Below are 22157 nucleotides of genomic sequence, written 5' to 3'. Positions count from 1 at the left end.
TACTTAAAACGATGTAAAGGGTGATTTGTTAAGAGCTTGATAACTTTTTTAAAAAAAAAAACGCATAAAATTTGCAAAATCTCATCGGTTCTTTATTTGAAACGTTAGATTGGTCCATGACATTTACTTTTTGAAGATAATTTCATTTAAATGTTGACCGCGGCTGCGTCTTAGGTGGTCCATTCGGAAAGTCCAATTTTGGGCAACTTTTTCGAGCATTTCGGCCGGAATAGCCCGAATTTCTTCGGAAATGTTGTCTTCCAAAGCTGGAATAGTTGCTGGCTTATTTCTGTAGACTTTAGACTTGACGTAGCCCCACAAAAAATAGTCTAAAGGCGTCAAATCGCATGATCTTGGTGGCCAACTTACCGGTCCATTTCTTGAGATGAATTGTTCTCCGAAGTTTTCCCTCAAAATGGCCATAGAATCGCGAGCTGTGTGGCATGTAGCGCCATCTTGTTGAAACCACATGTCAACCAAGTTCAGTTCTTCCATTTTTGGCAACAAAAAGTTTGTTAGCATCGAACGATAGCGATCGCCATTCACCGTAACGTTGCGTCCAACAGCATCTTTGAAAAAATACGGTCCAATGATTCCACCAGCGTACAAACCACACCAAACAGTGCATTTTTCGGGATGCATGGGCAGTTCTTGAACGGCTTCTGGTTGCTCTTCACTCCAAATGCGGCAATTTTGCTTATTTACGTAGCCATTCAACCAGAAATGAGCCTCATCGCTGAACAAAATTTGTCGATAAAAAAGCGGATTTTCTGCCACTGATTTTGGTAATAAAATTCAATGATTTGCAAGCGTTGCTCGTTAGTAAGTCTATTCATGATGAAATATCAAAGCATACTGAGCATCTTTCTCTTTGACACCATGTCTGAAATCCCACGTGATCTGTCAAATACTAATGCATGAAAATCCTAACCTCAAAAGAATCACACTTTAGTATAAAATCCTCATTCACGTTGTGAAAGAATGTGTACTATCAGCGTTGCCACCACGACCAATTTTTTCCTAAATCGGACCAGAATTCGCTCCAGAGGACCAAATTTCGAAGAAAAATGTCTTAAAAAGCAATTTATTGTTGTACATGTGAATTTATTAAAAAAAAAAAAATTAAGTAAACCTGAATGGACTGATATGAATTAGCGATTTTCTCAAATTTTCGTATTTTTAGTTTATTGCTAAAGAAGTTTATAAAAATGTATTTTAGACCTCACCAATATGGAAAATAATTATGGCTTATTTACTTTAAAATAACATCGAGAAATAAATCGAAACTAAGTGGGATAATAGAATTTGGTGTCATTTTCGAATGTCCTTCTAAGTGGACATCGGTAGTGAAAGGGTTAACATCAAAAGTCGAAATTCAATATTACAAAAATTTGACTTAAATTCGGCTTCGAGGTAGTTGAAGACCAAAACAGACACACATTTGGTTTATTTTGGTATAGCCCTATGAAGACCGATACCCAATTTTACTTCTTGAGATAGTACAATACATTTCCCATAATTTGATGCATCTTTTACTTTAAGAGCCTTGTTAAAGTTAATTAACTATTTAGTTTTTTTTTTTTTTTTTTTTTTTTTTTTTTTTTTTTTTTTGTCGTACGTGGGAGAATGTAAACCTTTAAATATAGCACCCAACATTTGAAAGGTTTGAGATGATATAGAAAATGTAGATCCACAAAGGGGTTCAGGGTCCAGCCCGACTTTAGACTTTCTTCACTTGTGGCTATTAAAAACAGGGATGTGGAGTCGGAGTACGATAATTTTGCAGGAGTCAAAAACGTAAAAATTTTATTCGACTGCGACTCCAGCCTAACCATTTTAAAATTTCTTCAAATCTGAATAATGGAGCCGAACAAGTTTAACCTGATTAAAAATAGTTTTTCTGGGTGTCTTAGCATTTTCTTAATACACAATATAGATACAAAAAAACAAAACCCAACACACATCTAACTATAGATACATACAAAACATATTTATACATTAATATATCTATAATTTATATTGTTTGTAATCATTCATGTTGAGATCCTTGCGGGGGTGCTGAATAACAGCAGTCAGTGTGTTCAATTGATAAATAGAATTCTACTATTAATTATCCATTAAGCAAGACAAATGAAACACACGCTATCCATAATCAATTAATTGTTGTTATTTCTACGCCAATGCAGATTATTATATGTCCTTACTACAAGTGACTTGTACAAATTCTAAGTGTATCTAAAACTCATTAATTTTATCCCATAGCAAAATGTATTGCAAGTTTTGTTTCGAAGCCGGTAAAAACTACTAGAGTCAATAATATAACGATTATTTACGGCCGTACATTCGGCCAGGCCGAATCTTATGTACACGGATGAAAAAGACTGTTTTTCATATGTTTGGCTATAAACATTATATGTTGGGAACACAAATTTTTAAACACAATATTTTTGAGTGCAAGCATATAATGTTCATAAACTAGCATAACATGTTTGGGACATATATGTTAATATGTTAGAACATATTATGTTTGGGACATAAAATGTTTGTAAATATAATATGCTTGGATGCAAACATATATTAATTTAGTAGCTTGGAGCGCTATTTAACAGGGAGCGATATTGAATTAAGTTGGTGGTTGTTGCTTGTTATTACAAAATTAACATTTTATTTTTCCTTGGGCAATTGATCAGCTACTTCTTTGATCCTTACAAACTGTGTGGTCCGCTGTTCGAATCCCCGTCCGGCAAAAGGTAAAATTAAAATAAAAAAGATCATAAAATTGAATAATTTCTTCTACAATGTTTGTATTACAGAAAAAGGTGCTAAGAACTAAAATATCTCGTGAAGGTGAGAAAGATGTGGGGGAATATACAATTAGGCAGAAACAAAATTTTGAGCATTCAGGTCGAAAACCTATGTTTTTAGCACCTATATTACCTGTTTATTTTCATAATTCATTATGATTGTAAATATATAAATAAATAAATAAAATTTTGAGCACAATATTGTTTGGGAGAATTTTTTTTAAGCATATAATATTTTTGGGTGCAAAATGCTTCCAAACATATTATATGGTCACATAATAATATATTGTTTTTTTGGAAGACAACATTATTGAATTTGAATGCAAAAATACAAAATGTTTGGAACTTAGACTACCCAAACATATATTGTTTAGACCAATATGGTTTCAAACATATTATATATTGGTAGAGATCAAACATATAAATGTTTGGGCAATACCCAAAAATGTATATGCTTGAAGCAAAATATGTTTGGGAGTATATGTTACAGAAGCGATTTTTTGTGAGGGTGTATACTAACACCACATACCAAATTTCAATTTGATCGGATGAATTTTGCTCCTTCCTGAGGCTCCGGAGGTCAAATCTGGGGATCGGTTTAAATGGGGGCTATATAGAATTATGGACCGATATGGACCAATTTTTGCATGGTTTTTAGAGACCATATACTAACACTACGTACCGGATCGGATGAATTTTGCTCTTCCAAAAGGCTCCGGAGGGTCAAATGTGGGGATCGGTTTATATGGGGGCTATATAGAATTATGGACCGATATGGACCAATTTTTGCATGGTTGTTAGATACCATATACTAACGCCACATACCAAATTTTAATCGGATCGGATGAATTTTGCTCCTTCCAGAGGCTCCGAAAGTCAAATCTTGGGATCGGTTTATATGGGGGCTATATATAATTATGGACCGATATGGATCATTTTTTCATGGTTGTTAGAGACCATATACTAACACCACATACCAAATTTCAATGGGATCGGATGAATTTTGGAGCAAGATTCTCCGGAGGGTCAAATCTGGGTATCGGTTTATATGGGGGCTATACGTAAAAGTGGTCCGATATGGCTCATTCCATTACCATCAAACATACATCAATAACAATTACTTGTACCAATTTTCAAGTCGATAGTTTGTTTCGTTCGGAAGTTGTGGTATCACAATGGACTGAATAGTCTAAGTGAGCCTGAAACTTAATCGGGCTGCCATTTTAACCTAACCTTCGTTCGGAAGTTTCGAGTGATTTCAACAGACGAACGGACGGACATCGCTAGATCGACTCAGAATTTTAGCACGACCTAGAATCTATATACTTTATAGGGTCTGATGACAATATTTCGATGTGTTACAAACGGAGTGACAAAGTTAATATACCCCAAACCTATGGTGGAGGGCAAAAAAATTTTTTTGCCACATTTGATATAATCTTAATACATAATAATTGATTGATACTAGCACATCTGAATAAATGCCAATCAATTAATTACATTTGTATACATTATTACATTGTATCTAAATTGGCATAGTAATATTCTGATCTTTTGGGAATTATCACCTATTAGAGTGATTGATATATATGGATACTGTATACACTCAAAGATATTTGTCAAATTTAGATGTAGCAGAAAAAAATATAAATACAATTTATAATATTTTTTCTTTCATTTAAAAAGCGTTTTAGTGTGTTATCTAGGAGCCACCGTGGTGCAATGGTTAGCATGCCCGCCTTGCATACACAAGGTCGTGGGTTCGATTCCTGCTTCGACCGAACACCAAAAAGTTTTTCAGCGGTGGATTATCCCACCTCAGTAATGCTGGTGACATTTCTGAGGGGTTCAAAGCTTCTCTAAGTGGTTTCACTGGAATGTGGAACGCCGTTCGGACTCGGCTATAAAACGGAGGTCCCTTGTCATTGAGCTTAACATGGAATCGGGCAGCACTCAGTGATAAGAGAGAAGTTCACCAATGTGGTATCACAATGGACTGAATAGTCTAAGTGAGCCTGATATATCGGGCTGCCACCTAACCTAACCTAACCTAGTGTGTTATCTTATTTGCCTTTTTAAAAATAATTTGAATTAAACCTTTCTTCATAAAGCTATCGATACATAAAAAATACCTTACCTTACAATTTTTTATATTTTTTTTCTAGTTTGCAAATCACTGGATATACGTAATTCACCGAGTCAAATGCGTCAATTGAGGAACTGTACCGTAATCGAAGGATTTCTATTAATAAATCTTATAAATGGTCAATCTTTTGAGGACTACAATGAGACATATCCCCTGTTAACAGAAATAACGGATTACCTTATTGTCTATCAAGTATACTATCTGCGATCGCTGGGCCAAATATTTCCAAATCTACGCATTATACGCGGACGCACAAATTTCGAGGGCTATGTTTTATTAGTCTATTTAAATGCTCATCTCGAAGAGTTGGCATTGCCCAAATTGACTATGATTGGAGGTGGTGTACGTATCGAAAGAAATGTTATGTTGTGTTTTGTAAACACAATTGATTGGACACAAATTGTCAGATCCAATTCATCGGAGGTTTATATTAATGTAAGTAGAGTTTTATCATGTTATGCTTTTATATTTATAAATGTTTGGTTCCTTCTTTTTTTCAGAATAATAGAGACCCCATCGAATGTCCTTCGTGTCCCGGTGACCAATGGGAAGTTACATCATTGTCTCCAAATGACCTTGTTTGCAAACCACATCATGGACGACGAAATTGTTGGAATAGCAAACTTTGTCAAACAAGTAAGGAATGACAAAAATAGAGTCTTTAAGTTCTAATCGTTATCATAAAGTTTACCCAGTGAATGGGCACTAATGTAATGTATTCCATTGGTAGAAATGATTTGAAAGTGGTTAAAACTTATTATATAAATTGATTTCAATTTATTTTCCAATTCAATTTAATTGGAAAAATATATAAATATTAAAGTTCAACACCAATTACTGTGGTGTAAAAATGGTGACACCCAAAATTTGTAGCCATGATTTGTGCACTAAGAAAAATATCCTTAAAATACAAATGCTTAGCACAGGAGACGCATTTCTCTCTTAGGAAATTTATTTCCTTGTCCAGAAGTCTATAAACTTTTCAATGAAGTAGTTTTGTCCTTATAGTTAAGTAATTTGACTTAAAACTGGGTATCTTCACATGAAAGAAAATTTTGTTTGACTAAGGTTAACTTGGCTTCAATAATTCTTCACTCATAGAAAAATCTGTTAAAACAACAAATTGTGTATGCTGTTATAATTTCGTACTGCATGGTTTACACTCATGGACAAGACTGCTGTTATGAAAACAATGACTGCTGTTTTAGCAGTGTTTTTGTTGAAATAGCAAACAATATGATATTTTGGAGAAGCAGACATACTACTGAAAGTCTGTAATTTCATGAAATTTTCTGCTGATCCTGCTGATTCAATCGTCCTTGTTACACCCAAAGAAATTAGTATAAACAGCAGAAAAGTCTGCTAAAACAGCAAAAAGTCTCCTGAAAAGGGGAAAGCAGTTACTGTTTGCTGAAATAGCGAACATTGTCCGCTATTTTTTAAGCTCGATTACACTAAGACCTATTTTAGTTTGGCTGAAAGATATAAAAATGTTAACTTAGGGGCTACCGTAACACAATTAAAATATTTTAATATTTTAAGAATGCCCAAAAATCTGATTTTTATCAAATTGAGGCATAAGATCAAACAAAATGTTTGCTGATCGTATTTAGGAGCTTGTAAGGATATTACAATGCAAAAATATACCAAAAACTACTTTTAGTTCTTAAATATGTTTTCGGGAAAAATTTATAACCTAAAAATTTTATAATTTGTTGTTCGTAAGACGCTTATGTACAAAAATATAACAACAGTCATCGACTTCTGTTTTCAGAAGACTTTTTTCTATCAGTGTATGGCACAAAAATGTTGATCTATTTCAACTAATCCAGTTTGCTATTTCAGCAGCAATGTTCGTCAAAAATGTTTAGTAGACGCATTTGCTAACGCCGCAGTATTTGTTAGCTATTTCAGCAAAGAAAAATTTTTGATGTTTCAACTAAAGGTGGGTACTAAGTTCAAGTTTAGCCGCTAAAATCAAAAATATATTAGTAAAAACAAGTATATTCCGCCGTAATTTCGGCCAGGTCGAATCTTATGTACACTCCACCATGGATTGCGTAGAAACTTCTACTAAGTAACTGTATAAGGCCTTTGTAAGGCTTAGTTACATATGAAAATAAAATAAATTAAAATTAGAATTAAATTAAATTAAAGACTATCATCCACAATCGAATTACTTGGGTTGCCGATGGCAAGGTGTCTTCAACCTTCCTTAACACCGTCTTCCAAATTGGAAGTTAGTCCATACGGGGGATATATTAAACAAAAAAAAAAGTCCAATTAAATACGTATATAATTCAGTTTGACAATATTTTCTATAGAAATACAATTTTTACAAAAGTTTCTATAGAAATACAATTTTGACAAAATTTGCTATAGAAATAAAATTTTGACAAAACTTTCTATAGAAATAAAATTTTGAAAAAATGTTCTATAGAAATAAAATGTTGACAAAATTTTCTATACAAATAACATTTTGACTAAATTTTCTATAGAAATAAAATTTTGGTAAAATTTTCTATATAAATAAAATTTTGACAAAATATTTTATAGAAATAAAATTTTGACAAAATTTTCTATAGAACTAAAATTTTGACAAAATTTTTTTATAGAAATGTATAGTTTTAAGCTGCAATAAAAAAACAACAACAATGCTTAAAGAACAAAACCAACAATAACAAAACAAAACAAATGGAAAAAGAAGAGGAGGCACGCTCAAAATAAACCCAGCCATGTGAATTCAAATCGATGATTTGACAGTGGCATAGGAAAAGAGATATGTTTGTTTCGAATTTATTTCGGCATAAGCCGGCTATCAATGTAAAACCTTTTTTCGGAGGGTTCAAGTGTGGTTTTTGTTGGGTTTAATAAACTGCCTGAATTTATTCTGATAATTGGTTGATAGTTTTGCTGCAAGTAGAGGATGCTGATGAGGAATGTGGTAATTCCGAAACGTGCGTCCATCCAACCATCTTGCAGTCTATAGGGCTTTGTCCAAATAAATTTGACAACATTCTTTTCCTCTGTTGGTTAAGCTACACTTGTAGTTTAGCCAATGTATGGTTTTAAGCTGCAATAAAAAAACAACAACAATGCTTAAAGAACAAAACCAACAATAACAAAACAAAACAAATGGAAAAAGAAGAGGAGGCACGCTCAAAATAAACCCAGCCATGTGAATTCGAATCGATGATTTGACAGTGGCATAGGAAAAGAGATATGTTTGTTTCGAATTTATTTCGGCATAAGCCGGCTATCAATGTAAAACCTTTTTTCGGAGGGTTCAAGTGTGGTTTTTGTTGGGTTTGATAAACTGCCTGAATTTATTCTGATAATTGGTTGATAGTTTTGCTGCAAGTAGAGGATGCTGATGAAGAATGTGGTAATTCCGAAACGTGCGTCCATCCAACCATCTTGCAGTCTATAGGGCTTTGCCCAAATAAATTTGACAAACATTCTTTTCCTCTGTTGGTTAACCTACACTTGTAGTTTAGCCAATGTATGGTTTTAAGCTGCTATAAAAAAACAACAACAATGCTTAAAGAACAAAACCAACAATAACAAAACAAAACAAATGGGAAATAAAATTTTGACAAAACTTTCTATACCAAAAACATTTTGACAAAATTTTCTATAGAAATAATAGATTATGTTTGGCGATATGGACCAATTTTTGTTCGATTGGCCATCGGCTATATATAACTATAGACCGATATGGCCCAATTTTTGCATGGTTGTTAGAGACCATATACTAACACCACGTACCAAATTTCAGCCGGGTCGGATGAATTTTGCTCCTCCAAGAGGCTCCGGAGTTCAAATCTAAGGATCGGTTTATATGGGGGCTATATATAACTATAGACCGATATGGCCCAATTTTTGCATGGTTGTTAGAGACCATATACTAACACCACGTACCAAATTTCAGCCGGATCGGATGAATTTTGCTCCTCCAAGAGGCCCTGGAGGTCAAATCTGGGATCGGTTTATATGGGGGCTATATACAATTATATACAGATATGGACCAATTTTTGCATGGTTGTTAAAGACCATATACTAACATCACATACCAAATTTCAAACGGATCGGATGAATTTTTCTCCTCCAAGTCTGGGGGTCGGTTTATATGGGGTCTATACGTAAAAGTGGTCCGATACGGCGCATTTGCAATACCATCCGACCTACATCAATAACAACTACTTGTGCCAAGTTTCAAGTCGATAGCTTGTTTCGTTCGGAAGTTAGCGTGATTTCAACAGACGCACAGAGGGTTGAAATCCACCAAAACTGGCGATTAATTCAAAAGATGAACTTTAACCGGAACTTTAACTTGGTACCGGGTGAAAGAAGATAAAATTCTACATCACTACTTGCCAAAATAAAAGTTCTTAGTCGTTTACTTTATTTGCAGTGTGTCTTCAAAGTTCAATAATTATTATTATTTTTGCGCGCATTGGTTAAAAGTGAAAATTTGCATATTTCCAGTGATAATTTTTTTAATTAAGACTTCTAAAAGTGAAAATTTTATAATGGAGCCGTCTACTTCAGGTATTTGAGCATATGATAAATATTTGTTTGTTTAGATAAATGTTTTGGAAATATTGAAAAGAAATATTAGGAAATTGCTCCAAAGATGAGGTATTTTTGATGTTTGTATTGGATTTCAACTGAATTATCGGTGAAACTTAGTAAAACTGCTTATATTTTCTTAAAATATGAAGTTTCAGCTTATAAATTCCAAAAAAACTTTTTGCCTTTTTGTTGCATTTTTTGACTTATTAAAGAATTTGTAAAATAACTCCAGTCGCTAAAAATATATATGAAAAAATAAAACAAAAAATCACTTTGACCTTATTAGCTTTTGTCTTTATATTCCGTTTAGTATTTGTTATTGTAGCTACTGAGTGTGCAGTTTATTAGAGATGGGTACGTGAGTAATTTTAAATCACGCGCACTCACGAAAAAAAATTAATTAATTAATTCCAAATTACTTACAAAGCTTCGTAAGCTAACTGAAGAATATCGGGAAGCCAGAAATAAGGACTTCAAAAGCTATAGGGAGCACTTTTCCCGTAAATTCAGTCGGGAAAATACAATAGAAGACGTCTTTAATAGATTTCTTCTAAGTTCAGATCCATTTATTTCGAGCAAGAGAAAGAGTTGCAAAATGAAAATGCAGCAAATGCCTTAGACTGCATTGGAGTTACTTATTCTTACCCAAAACGAAAATGATAATGGTGACGAAGATGATGAAGATAATGAAGATGAAGATTATGTTAACGAATTGTATGATAATTAAGAAGAAAATTATTATTATTAAGTAAATTAATTTTATAATGGTTGTGAAGTAAATGATGATTATGAATACTTCTAAAATTAATGAAATGAAGTAAATAAAAAAACCATACAATTATATTTTTTTTACTTATTTTTTTCCTTTAATGGTTGTTTGTTTTATTTTCATACAATGTTTTTTTTGAATATTGTTCAATAAGATATAATAATATTTTCTAATGTAATTTTTTTTTTAAATATGTGGAATTACGGAACTTGAAGAAAAAAAATCGGATTTTAATTTAAAATTTTGGGTATATAAATACAGATTAAATATTTATTAATTTTTATTTTTAAGAACATTTTTTTTTTTCTAAAAGCACATTAAGTATACTCTAATTTTCAATTGCATTTCCTAATTTATCGTTTTTCTTTGAAAAGTTACAGCGAAAATTGTGATATAAGAGCACTTTTTCCAAAATACAAAAAAGGCTATAAAAGATTAAAACAACAATTTTTAAAATTTTTGTTGTTGTTTCTAGTTATGCCTTTTTATGTATTTATGAATATCCATCAATAAAAAATAACAATATTTTAAAATTACGGCTTTCCTGAATTAATCGCCACTTTGCCTACCGCTCAACCCACTGTGAGACGGATGGACGGACGGACGGACATGCTTAGATCGACTCAGAATTTCACCACGACCCAGAATATATATACTTTATGGGGTCTTAGAGCAATATTTCGATGTGTTACAAACGGAATGCCAAAGTTAATATACCCCCCATCCTATGGTGGAGGGTATAAAAAGTTCAATTAAATACTTATATAATACAGTTTGACAAAATTTTCTATAGAAATAAAATTTTGACAAAATTTTCTATAGAAATAAAATTTTGACAAAATTTTCTATAGAAATAAAATTTTGACAAAATTTTCTATAGAAATAAAATTTTGACAAAATTTTCTATAGAAATAAAATTTTGACAAAATTTTCTATAGAAATAAAATTTTGACAAAATTTTCTATAGAAATAAAATTTTGACAAAATTTTTTATAGAAATAAAATTTTGACAAAATTTTCTATAGAAATAAAATTTTGACAAAATTTTCTATAGAAATAAAATTTTGACAAAATTTTCTATAGAAATAAAATTTTGACAAAATTTTCTATAGAAATAAAATTTTGACAAAATTTTCTATAGAAATAAAATTTTGACTATATTTTCTATAGAAATAAAATTTTGACGAAATTTTCTATAGAAATAAAATGTTGACAACATTTTTTATAGAAATAAATTTTTTACAAAATTTCCTATAGAAATAAAATTTTGACAGAATTTTCTATAGTAATAAAATTTTGACAAAAATTTCTATAGAAATAAAATTTTGTTGCATTAGTTTTGGCGATATGGACCAATTTTTGTGAGACCGACATGGACCAATTTTTGCATGGTTGTTAGAGACCATATACTAACACCACGTACCAAATTTCAACCCAATCGGATAAATTTTGCTCATCTAAGAGGCTCCGGAGGTCAAACCTGGTGATCGGTTTATATGGGGGCTATATATAATTATATACAGATATGGACCAATTTTTGCATGGTTGTTAGAGACCATATACTAACCCCAAATACCAAACTTCAACCGGATCGGATGAATTTTGCTCCTCCAAGAGGCTCCGCAAGCCAAATCTGCCAAATTCCAAGTCGATACTTGTTTCGTTCGGAAGTTAGCGTGATTTCAACAGACGGTCGGACGGACATCGCTAGATCGACTCAGAATTTCACCACGACCCAGAATATATATATACCCCCCATCCTATGGTGGAGGGTATAAAAAGGTATAAAATTATACCTCGATGATGCAAATTTTATTATTATATTATACTTGGTGGGAACAGCCCAAAGCAACTTTTTATAATGTTTATATTATATTCTTTAAAATGGATTATTGAAGAAAAGTAAAAATGGCGATTGTAGCGTCTAAACTCGAACTTATTACCCACCTTAACGGATGTTTGTTAAAAAACTACAGCAAACTAAAACTTCTAAGCTAACTTTTTTGCTGTTATGAATAACACATTTTTTTAGTGTAACGATAAAAAATTTGTACAATTTTTAGGTTTTAAAATGTATTTTTTTTAGTGTAACGATAAAAAATTTGTAAAATATTTAGGTTTTAAAATGTCACCCAAATAATATTTGTTTTTTTTTTATACCCTGCGCCACACTGTGGAACAGGGTATTATAAGTTAGTGCATATGTTTGCAACACCCAGAAGGAGACGAGATAGACACATGGTGTCTTTGACAAAAATGCTTAGGGTGGGCTCCTGAGTCGATATAGCCATGTCCGTCTGTCCGTCTGTCCGTGAACACATTTTTGTAACCAAGGGATTAGGTAGTAATTTAAGCCCAATCGAATTTGGCTCAAGTATGTGTTTTGGGTCAAAATAGAACCCTATTGATTTTGGAACAAATCGGTTCAGATTTAGATATAGCTCCCATATATATCTTTCGCCCGATATGCACTTATACGGCCCTAGAAGCCTGAGTATTACCCCAATTTGGTTGAAATTTTGCACTAGGAGTTCAATTAGTAGTTTAGTCTAGTGTGCCAAATTTTATTGAAATCGGTTCAGATTTAGATATAGCTCCCATATATATCGTTCGCCCGATTTACACTCATATGACCACAGAGGCCAATTTTTTGCTCCGATTTAGTTGAAATTTTGCACAGGGAGTAGAATTAGCATTGTAGCTATGCGTGCCACATTTGGTTGAAATCGGTTCAGATTTAGATATAGCTCCCATATATAGCTTTCGCCCGATTTACACTCATATGACCACAGAGGCCAATTTTTGCTCCGATTTAGTTGAAATTTTGCACAGGGAGTAGAATTAGCATTGCAGCTATGCGTGCCAAATTTGGTTGAAATCGGTTCAGATTTAGATATATCTCCCATATATAGCTGTCGCCCGATTTACACTCATATGACCACAGAGACCATTTTTTAACTCCGATTTAGTTGAAATTTTGCACAGGGAGTAGAATTAGCATTGTAGCTATGCGTGCCAAATTTGGTTGAAGTCGGTTCTGATTTTGATATATCTCCCATATATAGCTTTCGCCCGATTTACACTCATATGACCACAGAGGCCAATTTTTAACTCCGATTTAGTCGAAATTTTGCACAGGGAGTAGAATTAGCATTGTAGATATGCGTGCCAAATTTGGTTGAAATCGGTTCAGATTTAGATATAGTTCCCATATATATGTTTTTCTGATTTCGACAAAAATGGTCAAAATACCAACATTTCCCTTGTAAAATCGCCACTGCTTAGTCGAAAAGCTGTAAAAATGACTCTAATTTTCCTAAACTTCTATTACATATATATTGAGCGATATCATAAATAAATTTTTGCGAAGTTTCCTTAAAATTGCTTCAGATTTAAATGTTTCCCATATTTTTTTACTAACATTGTGTTCCACCCTAGTGCATTAGCCGACTTAAATTTTGAGACTATAGATTTTGTAGAAGTCTATCAAATTCTGTCCAGATCGCGTGATATTTAAATGTATGTATTTGGGACAAACCTTTATATATAGCCCCCCAACACATTTGACGGATGTGATATGGTATCGAAAATTTAGATCTACAGAGTGGTGCAGGGTATAATATAGTCGGCCCCGCCCGACTTTAGACTTTCCTTACTTGTTTTTCTTTAATATCCTGAAAAGCTCCTAAATGTGATCAACAAACATTTGATTTGCGGTTAGTCTTTACTTAGAGAAATATTCAGATTTTTGAGCACATCCACGTAACTAAAGGCGATAAAAAATTAAAGTGAAATGAAATTTTGATTAAAAGCTAATATTTTCCATGAACTAAAATAGAGTTAAATTGGCTTTAGGCATTTTTTTTGAGTGTGTGTAACTATAACACGGTTTTATCTAAAAGTTGATCTTTTCAATTTTAATTGTAAAAATATTACCCCTATATTCAAAAAATGTAACGGAAAATTTAAACCTATTTTTACCAAACAAATTCCTTCGATAACACAGGGGAACAAAATCGAACTTTATTTGTGTTGATTTGAAATTTATAGCAAATTTTTAATAATTTGAGGTCGCTGAATCCAAATCTGCACTTGGTTTTTTGCAGATTTTTTTTTTTCAACACTTGAACGATATCTCTAAAACTACTTGGAAAATTGAAAAACAAAATAAAGACGACAAAAAAGAATATTGTTTGGGATTTCGGATTTTTATACCCTCCATCATAGGATGGGGGTATATTAACTTTGTCATTCCGTTTGTAACACATCGAAATATTGCTCTAAGACCCCATAAAGTATATATATTCTGGGTCGTGGTGAAATTCTGAGTCGATCTAAGCATGTCCGTCCGTCCGTCCGTCTGTTGAAATCACGCTAACTTCCGAACGCAACAAGCTATCGACTTGAAACTTGGCACAAGTAGTTGTTATCGATGTAGGTCGGATGGTATTGAAAATGGGCCATATCGGTCCACTTTTACGTATAGCCCCCATATAAAGGGACCCTCAGATTTGGGTTGTGGAGCCTCTAACAGAAGCATATTTCATCCGATCCGGCTGAAATTTGGTACATGGTGTTGATATATGGTCTCTAACAACCATGCAAAAATTGGTCCATATCGGTTCATAATTATATATAGCCCCCATATAAACCGATCCCCAGATTTGGCTTGTGGAGCCTCTAAGATAAGCATATTTAATCCGATCCGGCTGAAATTTGGTACATGGTGTTAGTATATGGTCTCTAACAATCATGCAAAAATTGGTCGACATCGGTCCATAATTATATATAGCCCCCATATAAACCGATCACCAGATTTGGCTTGCGGAGCCTCAAAGAGAAGCAAATTTCATCCGATCCGGCTGAAATTTGGTACATGATGTTGCTATATGGTCTCCAACAACCATGCAAAAATTGGTCCACATCGGTCCATAATTATATATAGCCCCCATATAAACCGATCCCCAGATTTGGTTTGTGGAGCCCCTAAGAGAAGCATATTTCATCCGAACCGGCTGAAATTTGGTACATGGTGTTGGTGTATGGTCTCTAACAACCATGCAAAAATTGGTCCATATCGGTCCATAATTATATATAGCCCCCATATAAACCGATCCCCAGATTTGGCTTGTGGAGCCTCTAAGAGAAGCATATTTCATCCGATCCGGCTGAAATTTGGTACATGGTGTTGGTATATGGTATCTAACAATCATACAAAAATTGGTCCACATCGGTCCATAATTATATATAGCCCCCATATAAACCGATCTCCAGATTTGGCTTGCGAAGCCTCAAAGAGAAGTAAATTGCATCCGATCCAGCTGACATTTGGTACATGGTATATGGTCTCTATTGGTATATGGTCTCTAGCAACCGTGCAAAAATTGGTCCCCATCGGTCCATAATTATATATAGCGCACATATAAACCGATCCCCAGATTTGGGTTGCGGAGCCTCTAAGAGAAGCAAATTTCATCCGATCCGGCTGAAATTTGGTACATGGTATTGGTATATGGTCTCTAGCAACCGTGCAAAAATTGGTCCATATCGGTCCATAATTATATATAGCCCCCATATAAAACGTTCTCCAGATTTGACCTCCGGAGCCTCTTGGAGGAGCAAAATTCATCCGATCCGGTTCAAATTAGGAATGTGGTGTTAGTATATGGTCGCTAACAACCATACCAAAATTGGTCCAATCACACAAAAATTGGTCCATATCGGTTCATAATCATGGTTGCCACTCGAGCCAAAAATAATCTACCAAGATTTTATTTCTATAGAAAATTTTGTCAAAAGTTTATTTCTATAGAAAATTTTGTTAAAATTTTATTTCTGTAGACATTTTTGTCAAAATTTTCTTTCTATAGAAAATTTTGTGAAAATTTTTATTTCTATAGAAAATTTTGTCAAAATTTTATGTCTACCTTGTCAAACTGAATTATATACGTATTGGATCGATCTTTTTTGATTTAATATATACCACGTATGGACTTACATACAATTTAGAAGATGGTGTTAGGAGGTTATAAGATACCTTGCCATCGGCAAGCGTTACCGCAACTTAAGTAATTCGATTGTGGGTGGCAGAGTTTAGAAGAAGTTTCTACGCAATCCATGATGGAGGGTACATAAGCTTCGGCCTGGCCGAACTTACGGCCGTATATACTTGTTTTAATTTAATATGGTGAACCCTTTTTCAAGTTATTCCAATAAATGTAGAGGAAGGTCCTTAATTTTGAACATAACGGTATATGTCGAAAAATCGAGCTGATAGAAAAAAAACAAGTGCAGATTCAGCGTCCCAAATATCCTTAAAACGATATTCAATTCTTAATCAACAGAATCATTGTTCCCTTGTGTAATTTGTCAGTAAATTGTTTTGAATATGGGTATTAAGGTTGAGTTACATATTATGCCTAACCTACATATTATGCCTTAATCCATGCGTTGATGGAAGGGTTGATTTTTTCAGTTTGAAGCACTCTAACAAAACTGTTGCTTTCAAAGAGAAAATTCAACTCTTCAATCAACTGATGCATTAACGGATGGTATGTAACTCAACCTTTAGTCATTTTTTTTTAAATTTCTCAGCTTTTGACGCATATTATTTTATTATTGTTTACTTTTTCTTATATATAAAAAAAATTCTTTTCAAATCATGCAGTTTGCCCTGAAAGATGTCGCCACAATTGCCTTGATGAAAACACCTGTTGTAATGAAAAATGTTTAGGTGGTTGCTCTCCTCATGATGTTAACGAGTGCTTCATTTGCAGTAACTATGCGGTTAATCAAAGCTGTGTGGATAAGTGTCCAGATGACTTGCTATATGTAAGATGATTTCTTGTAGTCTTCCTCATTTCAAATTAAAATGTTGATATATTTTTTCATAGTATTTGGATCGACGATGTTTGCCCAAGGAGGAGTGTCTACAAATTCGTTCGATATTCGAAGACAATAGTGCTAATATTCTTGTACCATTCAAAGGAAACTGTACCAATAAATGTCCAGAGGGTCATGAAAAGGAAAATATGACATGTCTTCCTTGTGTAGGAGAATGTATAAAAAAATGTCCAGGTGCTCTTATCGATGGGGCTGCCAGAGCCAAGGAATTTAATGGTTGTCATTATATAGAGGGCAGTTTGACCATTAATATAAAAAGAGCAAGTGAGTTGAATGTCATATTCAAAATTCAATTATGTTTTTGTTTTATGAAATCACAACAATTTCCATTTGCCAATAGGTCAAATCAATCAAGAGTTATTGTATGGACTATCTTCAATCAGGACTATTAGCGGCTATCTGAAGGTTCAAGGAACTTATGGCATGTCAAATTTGAGATTCTTTAAGAATCTGCGAGCCATTAAAGGAGAAAGACTTGTTGAGGATAAGTAAGTAGAGAAAAGTTATTGTTCCTTCCTTTGGTTAAGATAAAAAAATTAATTTTTGTTTTTTTTTTCAGATATGCATTTTATGTTTTGGAAAATACTGATATGGAAACAATATGGAATGAAAATCAAACTGTTAAAATAGAAAATGGTACTGTGTACTTTCATTTTAATCCAAAACTTTGTTTATCGGAAATACATGCGCTACTGCCAATGCTGCGAAATCAAACACAATTCAATAATACAGAAGTTGCCGAAGATTCAAATGGTTCCAAGGGTTCATGTGAGTGAAGTGGGCATATTAAACGTTGACATTGAATCCATTTTATAAACTTCAAAAAATGTTTCAACCTATTTTAGGTAATACCACTGTATTGGATGTGGTGGTCTGGAAATTAGGTTCACTTGTTGCCTTTGTTAATATTACTAACCCTATAGTGTATCCAGATGAACGTACATTTATTGGCTATCAATTTTTACATATGGAAGATCCATATGGTAATGCAACAAAATATGGATTTCGTCCTTGTGATGATAGGTAAATACAATTGTCCTTTTCTAAATTACCTTACAGTTAGTCTTACGGAAGTCTTTGTTTTTTATTTCATATAGCTGGATAGTTAGTGAACCTTCAAAACAAATAAATCACCTTTATTCAGAACTCAAACCATTTACACGTTATGCCTTCTATGTGAAAACTATGACCATTTCATCGGAACGTCACAATGCCCAAAGTCATATACATCATTTTACTACCAAATCGGCACAACCTGAGAAAGTAAGATATTTGCATGCATATGCAAATTCGAGTTCAGATATTATAATGAAATGGCAACCACCGGCATTTCCAAATGGCAAATTAATTGAATTTAAAATACGAGCTACATATGAGGAGCGAGTTCATCGTGTAGAATCTCGTAACTATTGTAAAGACCGTAAGTATGACGTTTTCTTTAACAATTTGCAAAACTGAACAAATAATGTTATTATAGTAATCGCCTACGCTCAAAAGAAAAATGTTATTAAACTATCAAAAAGTTAGTTGTTCCAACCAGTATTGCCAGTATTGGGGATTTTTCCCCAAATTAGGGATATTTTTTCGTGAATGGGGACGAAATTTCTGAGTTGGGGATTTGGTGGGGAATTTCCATAAATTTGGGGATTTTTGTGGGAATTTTTTCGAGAAATAGGTTTGTACAATTGAGGGAGATCTACGGAAGTGGACTGTTAATATTCAAGAAACTCCCACAATTGTAATCAATAATGGCAGTTCCAAGCAATAGAAAAAAGATAAACACCAAAATGTTTAAATTAGTATTTTGGCTATTTTATTGTACCGACAATGATTGGTCTTACCGCTTGAGACGTCGCTGCAAAAGTAAAATTCAATCGACTCAAGCTCTGATTAGGAATTCATGGGATATCATATTCAGATAAATTTCAATTGGAATGTAATATAAAATGGTTGCCCATTATCCAACTGAGTGAATTTGTAGCTCAGAAATATCCCAGTTGGATAAAGGGTTGCTATTATAAATTAAACTTAACTAATCCTATATACATTACAATAATTCAAAATAATTCATGTTTATCGACTGATGTGTTTAACTAGTTTAAAAGGAGTATAGATTTGTTGAACTAGCTTCATAAAGGTTTAATCTTTTTTAACAAAATTTTATTTCTTTAGGAAATTTTGGCAAAATTCTATTTCTATAGACAATTTCGCCAAAATTTTATTTCTATAGAAAATTTTATTTTTTATTCAAGCTACACTTGTAGTTTAGTCAATGTATGGTTTTAAGCTGAAATAAAAAAAAAAACAACAACAATGCTTAAAGAACAAAACCAACAATAACAAGACAAAACGAATGGATAAAGAAAGGAGGCACGCTCAAAATAAACCCAGCCAACTGAACTCAAATCGATGATTTGACAGTGGCATAGGAAAAGAGATATGTTTGTTTCGAATTTATTTCGGCATAAGCCGGCTATCATACAAAACCTTTTTTCGGAAGGTTCAAGTGTGGATATTTGGTTGATAGTTTTGTTGCAAGTAGAGGATGCTGATGAAGAAAGTGGTAATTCCGAAACGTGCGTCCATCCAACCACCTTGCAGTCTATAGGGCTTTGCCCAAATAAATTTGACAAACATTCTTTTTCTCTGTTGGTTAAGCTACACTTGTAGTTTAGTCAATGTATGGTTTTAAGCTGAAAACAAAATTTTATTTCTTTAGAAAATTTTGTCAAAATTTTATTTCTACAGAAAATTTTGTCAAAATTTTATTTCTATAGAAAATTTCGTCAAAATTTTATTTCATATTTGTTGTGAGAGAATACAATATGACTGAAAAACGAACCAACAATAAAAATAAAAAAATAAAAACAAAATTTTATTTCCATAGAAAATTTGTCAAAAATTTTATTTCCATACAAATTTTTGTCAAAAATTTTATTTCCATAGAAAATTTTGTCAACATTTTTATTTCCATAGAAAATTTTATCAAACTTTTATTTCCATAGAAAATTTTGTCAAAATTTTATTTCTATAGAAATTTTTTTCCAAAATTTATTTACATATATAGAAAATTTTTCTCAATTTTTTTCCTATATAGAAAATTTTCTAAAAATTTTATTTCTATATAGAACATTTTATCAAGATTTTATTTCTATATAGAAAATTTTATAAAGATTTTATTTCTATATAGAAAATTTTGTCAGAAGACTAAATCTTCCAAAACATCCAAAATTCTACCAATCTACCATACAATAAAAAATCTATAATTTCTGGTAGAATTCTACCAACTTTTTGCATTTTTGCTAATGATAAAATTCTTACAATTCGCCTGATGAAAACAGTCGGCATTTGATATTATTATTTGATTTGTTCGCTGATTGTATAAATGCTAAAACTCTTTACCTTACACTGAAAGAAATTTATTAGTACACTGCCAATTTGAATTTGATGTCATCCAATACGGCCCTTTCAAATGTCTGTAGCAAAAAGTCTGCCGGGCCGAATCTTAAATACCCACCACCATGAATCAAATATAATAGTTTAGTTTGAAAATTATTCGTCGTAGCGGGTTACTTGATAATATATAGAATTTCAAAGGGTTTTATGACAGATATTCTCCCAAGCAGATAAGTTCAACTAGTACGCTTCCCGAAGATAAATTTAAAGATTCTACTTATGAAGACTATATCAGATTCTGGATTCATAAGAAACAATTTTGTTTCGAGTTTTAGAGAAATCATAAACATATCGTGTAAATGATGAAATAAATAAATGATTTGAAATATTAAATCTGTAGATTTTTACCGCCATTATTTAAATGATTACGAGGAGTAAAATCTGGAAATTTTACTTTCAGTTTCAAGCAATTTTTATGATCAGTGCGCCTCCTATACCCTTAAGAAGTGAAATCGGTCTATATCGATGCCTTACATAATGGACCGGTACAAATAAATACGATACAGGGGGCTAATCACGGCATTCGATATCGAGAACTTTTGATCGAAATCTAAATTTTTCGGATCACGGGAGTCGTTATCGAGTTTTTTGGATCGACAATTTTTCGATTGGTAAATTGCAATCGTAAAACATTTTCACTTGTTTTTTACATTGTTTTCGCCATATATTAATAGTAAATATATTAGTTTTAGTTCGAATTGTTGCTAATTTGTAGTAAATTTACATAAAATGAACATATTTTGAATATTTAGGACTAATGCAACTCCAATAAAAGTTAATCAAAAATTGGTCATAGTCGAGTTCGGAGCGAGCATCCTAGCTTGGCAAATAACCATATAACAATGTGTGCACTTTTATTCCTTATTTGTCGCCGAATTGTTTTATATTCATCTCATCCTCCAATTAGGAAGGAATTCGGGAGGAATGTAAAAAAGAGATACGGGTCCATAAGATATAATGCAATACAATTTACTTTGAAATCTTCAAAAACATGTGTTTCTCTACATTCTGTTTTGTGCCGCTAACTTAATTTTGTCATTTCATTTTGTTCTGCTTCGTTTTTTGCTGTTGGCAACCAGACATTTTCTATTCCCGGGAAAGCGGGCATTTTTTTCGAATTTCCCGATTTAACTAGATTTCAACTGTCATTTGCCTTATAAAAAAGGGATTTCTAGCCTAATGTGAATGAGGTATAGATTTGAAAATAAAGACAATCATAATAAAAGTTGGAATTTTAATATTTCATAAAAACTTCCTTGTAATAAATATGAAATTGCAAACGTGTGTCACATAAGTTAAAATGTCCCTTTGTTTATAAAGGTTTACTCAGTCTATCAGAATGTCGGTTTACAGAAATATGGCAATCATAAATTGGGAAGCGCAATCTTCTTTTTAAGCCCGTTAGAATCTGGGCTAGAACCCACGACTATATGTGTATGTCCCATAAGGCAACTACTACTGCTTGGTACCGTAGTCATTCACATTACACTTCCAAAATCCACTT

The 22157-nt window shown here is 32.8% G+C and overlaps 1 protein-coding gene across 6 annotated transcripts in view; it reads left to right on the top strand.

Annotated features, from left to right (window-relative positions):
• The window catches only part of InR (Insulin-like receptor), a 154362-nt gene that overhangs the window by 112131 nt on the left and 20074 nt on the right, over window positions 1-22157 (top strand). For all 6 annotated transcript variants that reach the window (XM_075290314.1, XM_075290312.1, XM_075290316.1 and 3 more), the window contains 8 exons: window positions 4970-5385; window positions 5451-5586; window positions 16962-17125; window positions 17188-17461; window positions 17538-17685; window positions 17757-17965; window positions 18043-18220; window positions 18295-18617. In XM_075290314.1, coding sequence (XP_075146429.1) covers window positions 4970-5385; window positions 5451-5586; window positions 16962-17125; window positions 17188-17461; window positions 17538-17685; window positions 17757-17965; window positions 18043-18220; window positions 18295-18617 — 1848 coding nt within the window. The remainder of the gene's footprint in view (window positions 1-4969; window positions 5386-5450; window positions 5587-16961; window positions 17126-17187; window positions 17462-17537; window positions 17686-17756; window positions 17966-18042; window positions 18221-18294; window positions 18618-22157) is intronic.

This window comes from Haematobia irritans, chromosome 1, assembly GCF_050003625.1.
Source record: "Haematobia irritans isolate KBUSLIRL chromosome 1, ASM5000362v1, whole genome shotgun sequence".
Lineage (NCBI taxonomy): Eukaryota > Metazoa > Arthropoda > Insecta > Diptera > Muscidae > Haematobia > Haematobia irritans.
Note: the sequence above shows the minus strand (reverse complement) of the source record. Positions and strands in the feature narration are given on the sequence as shown.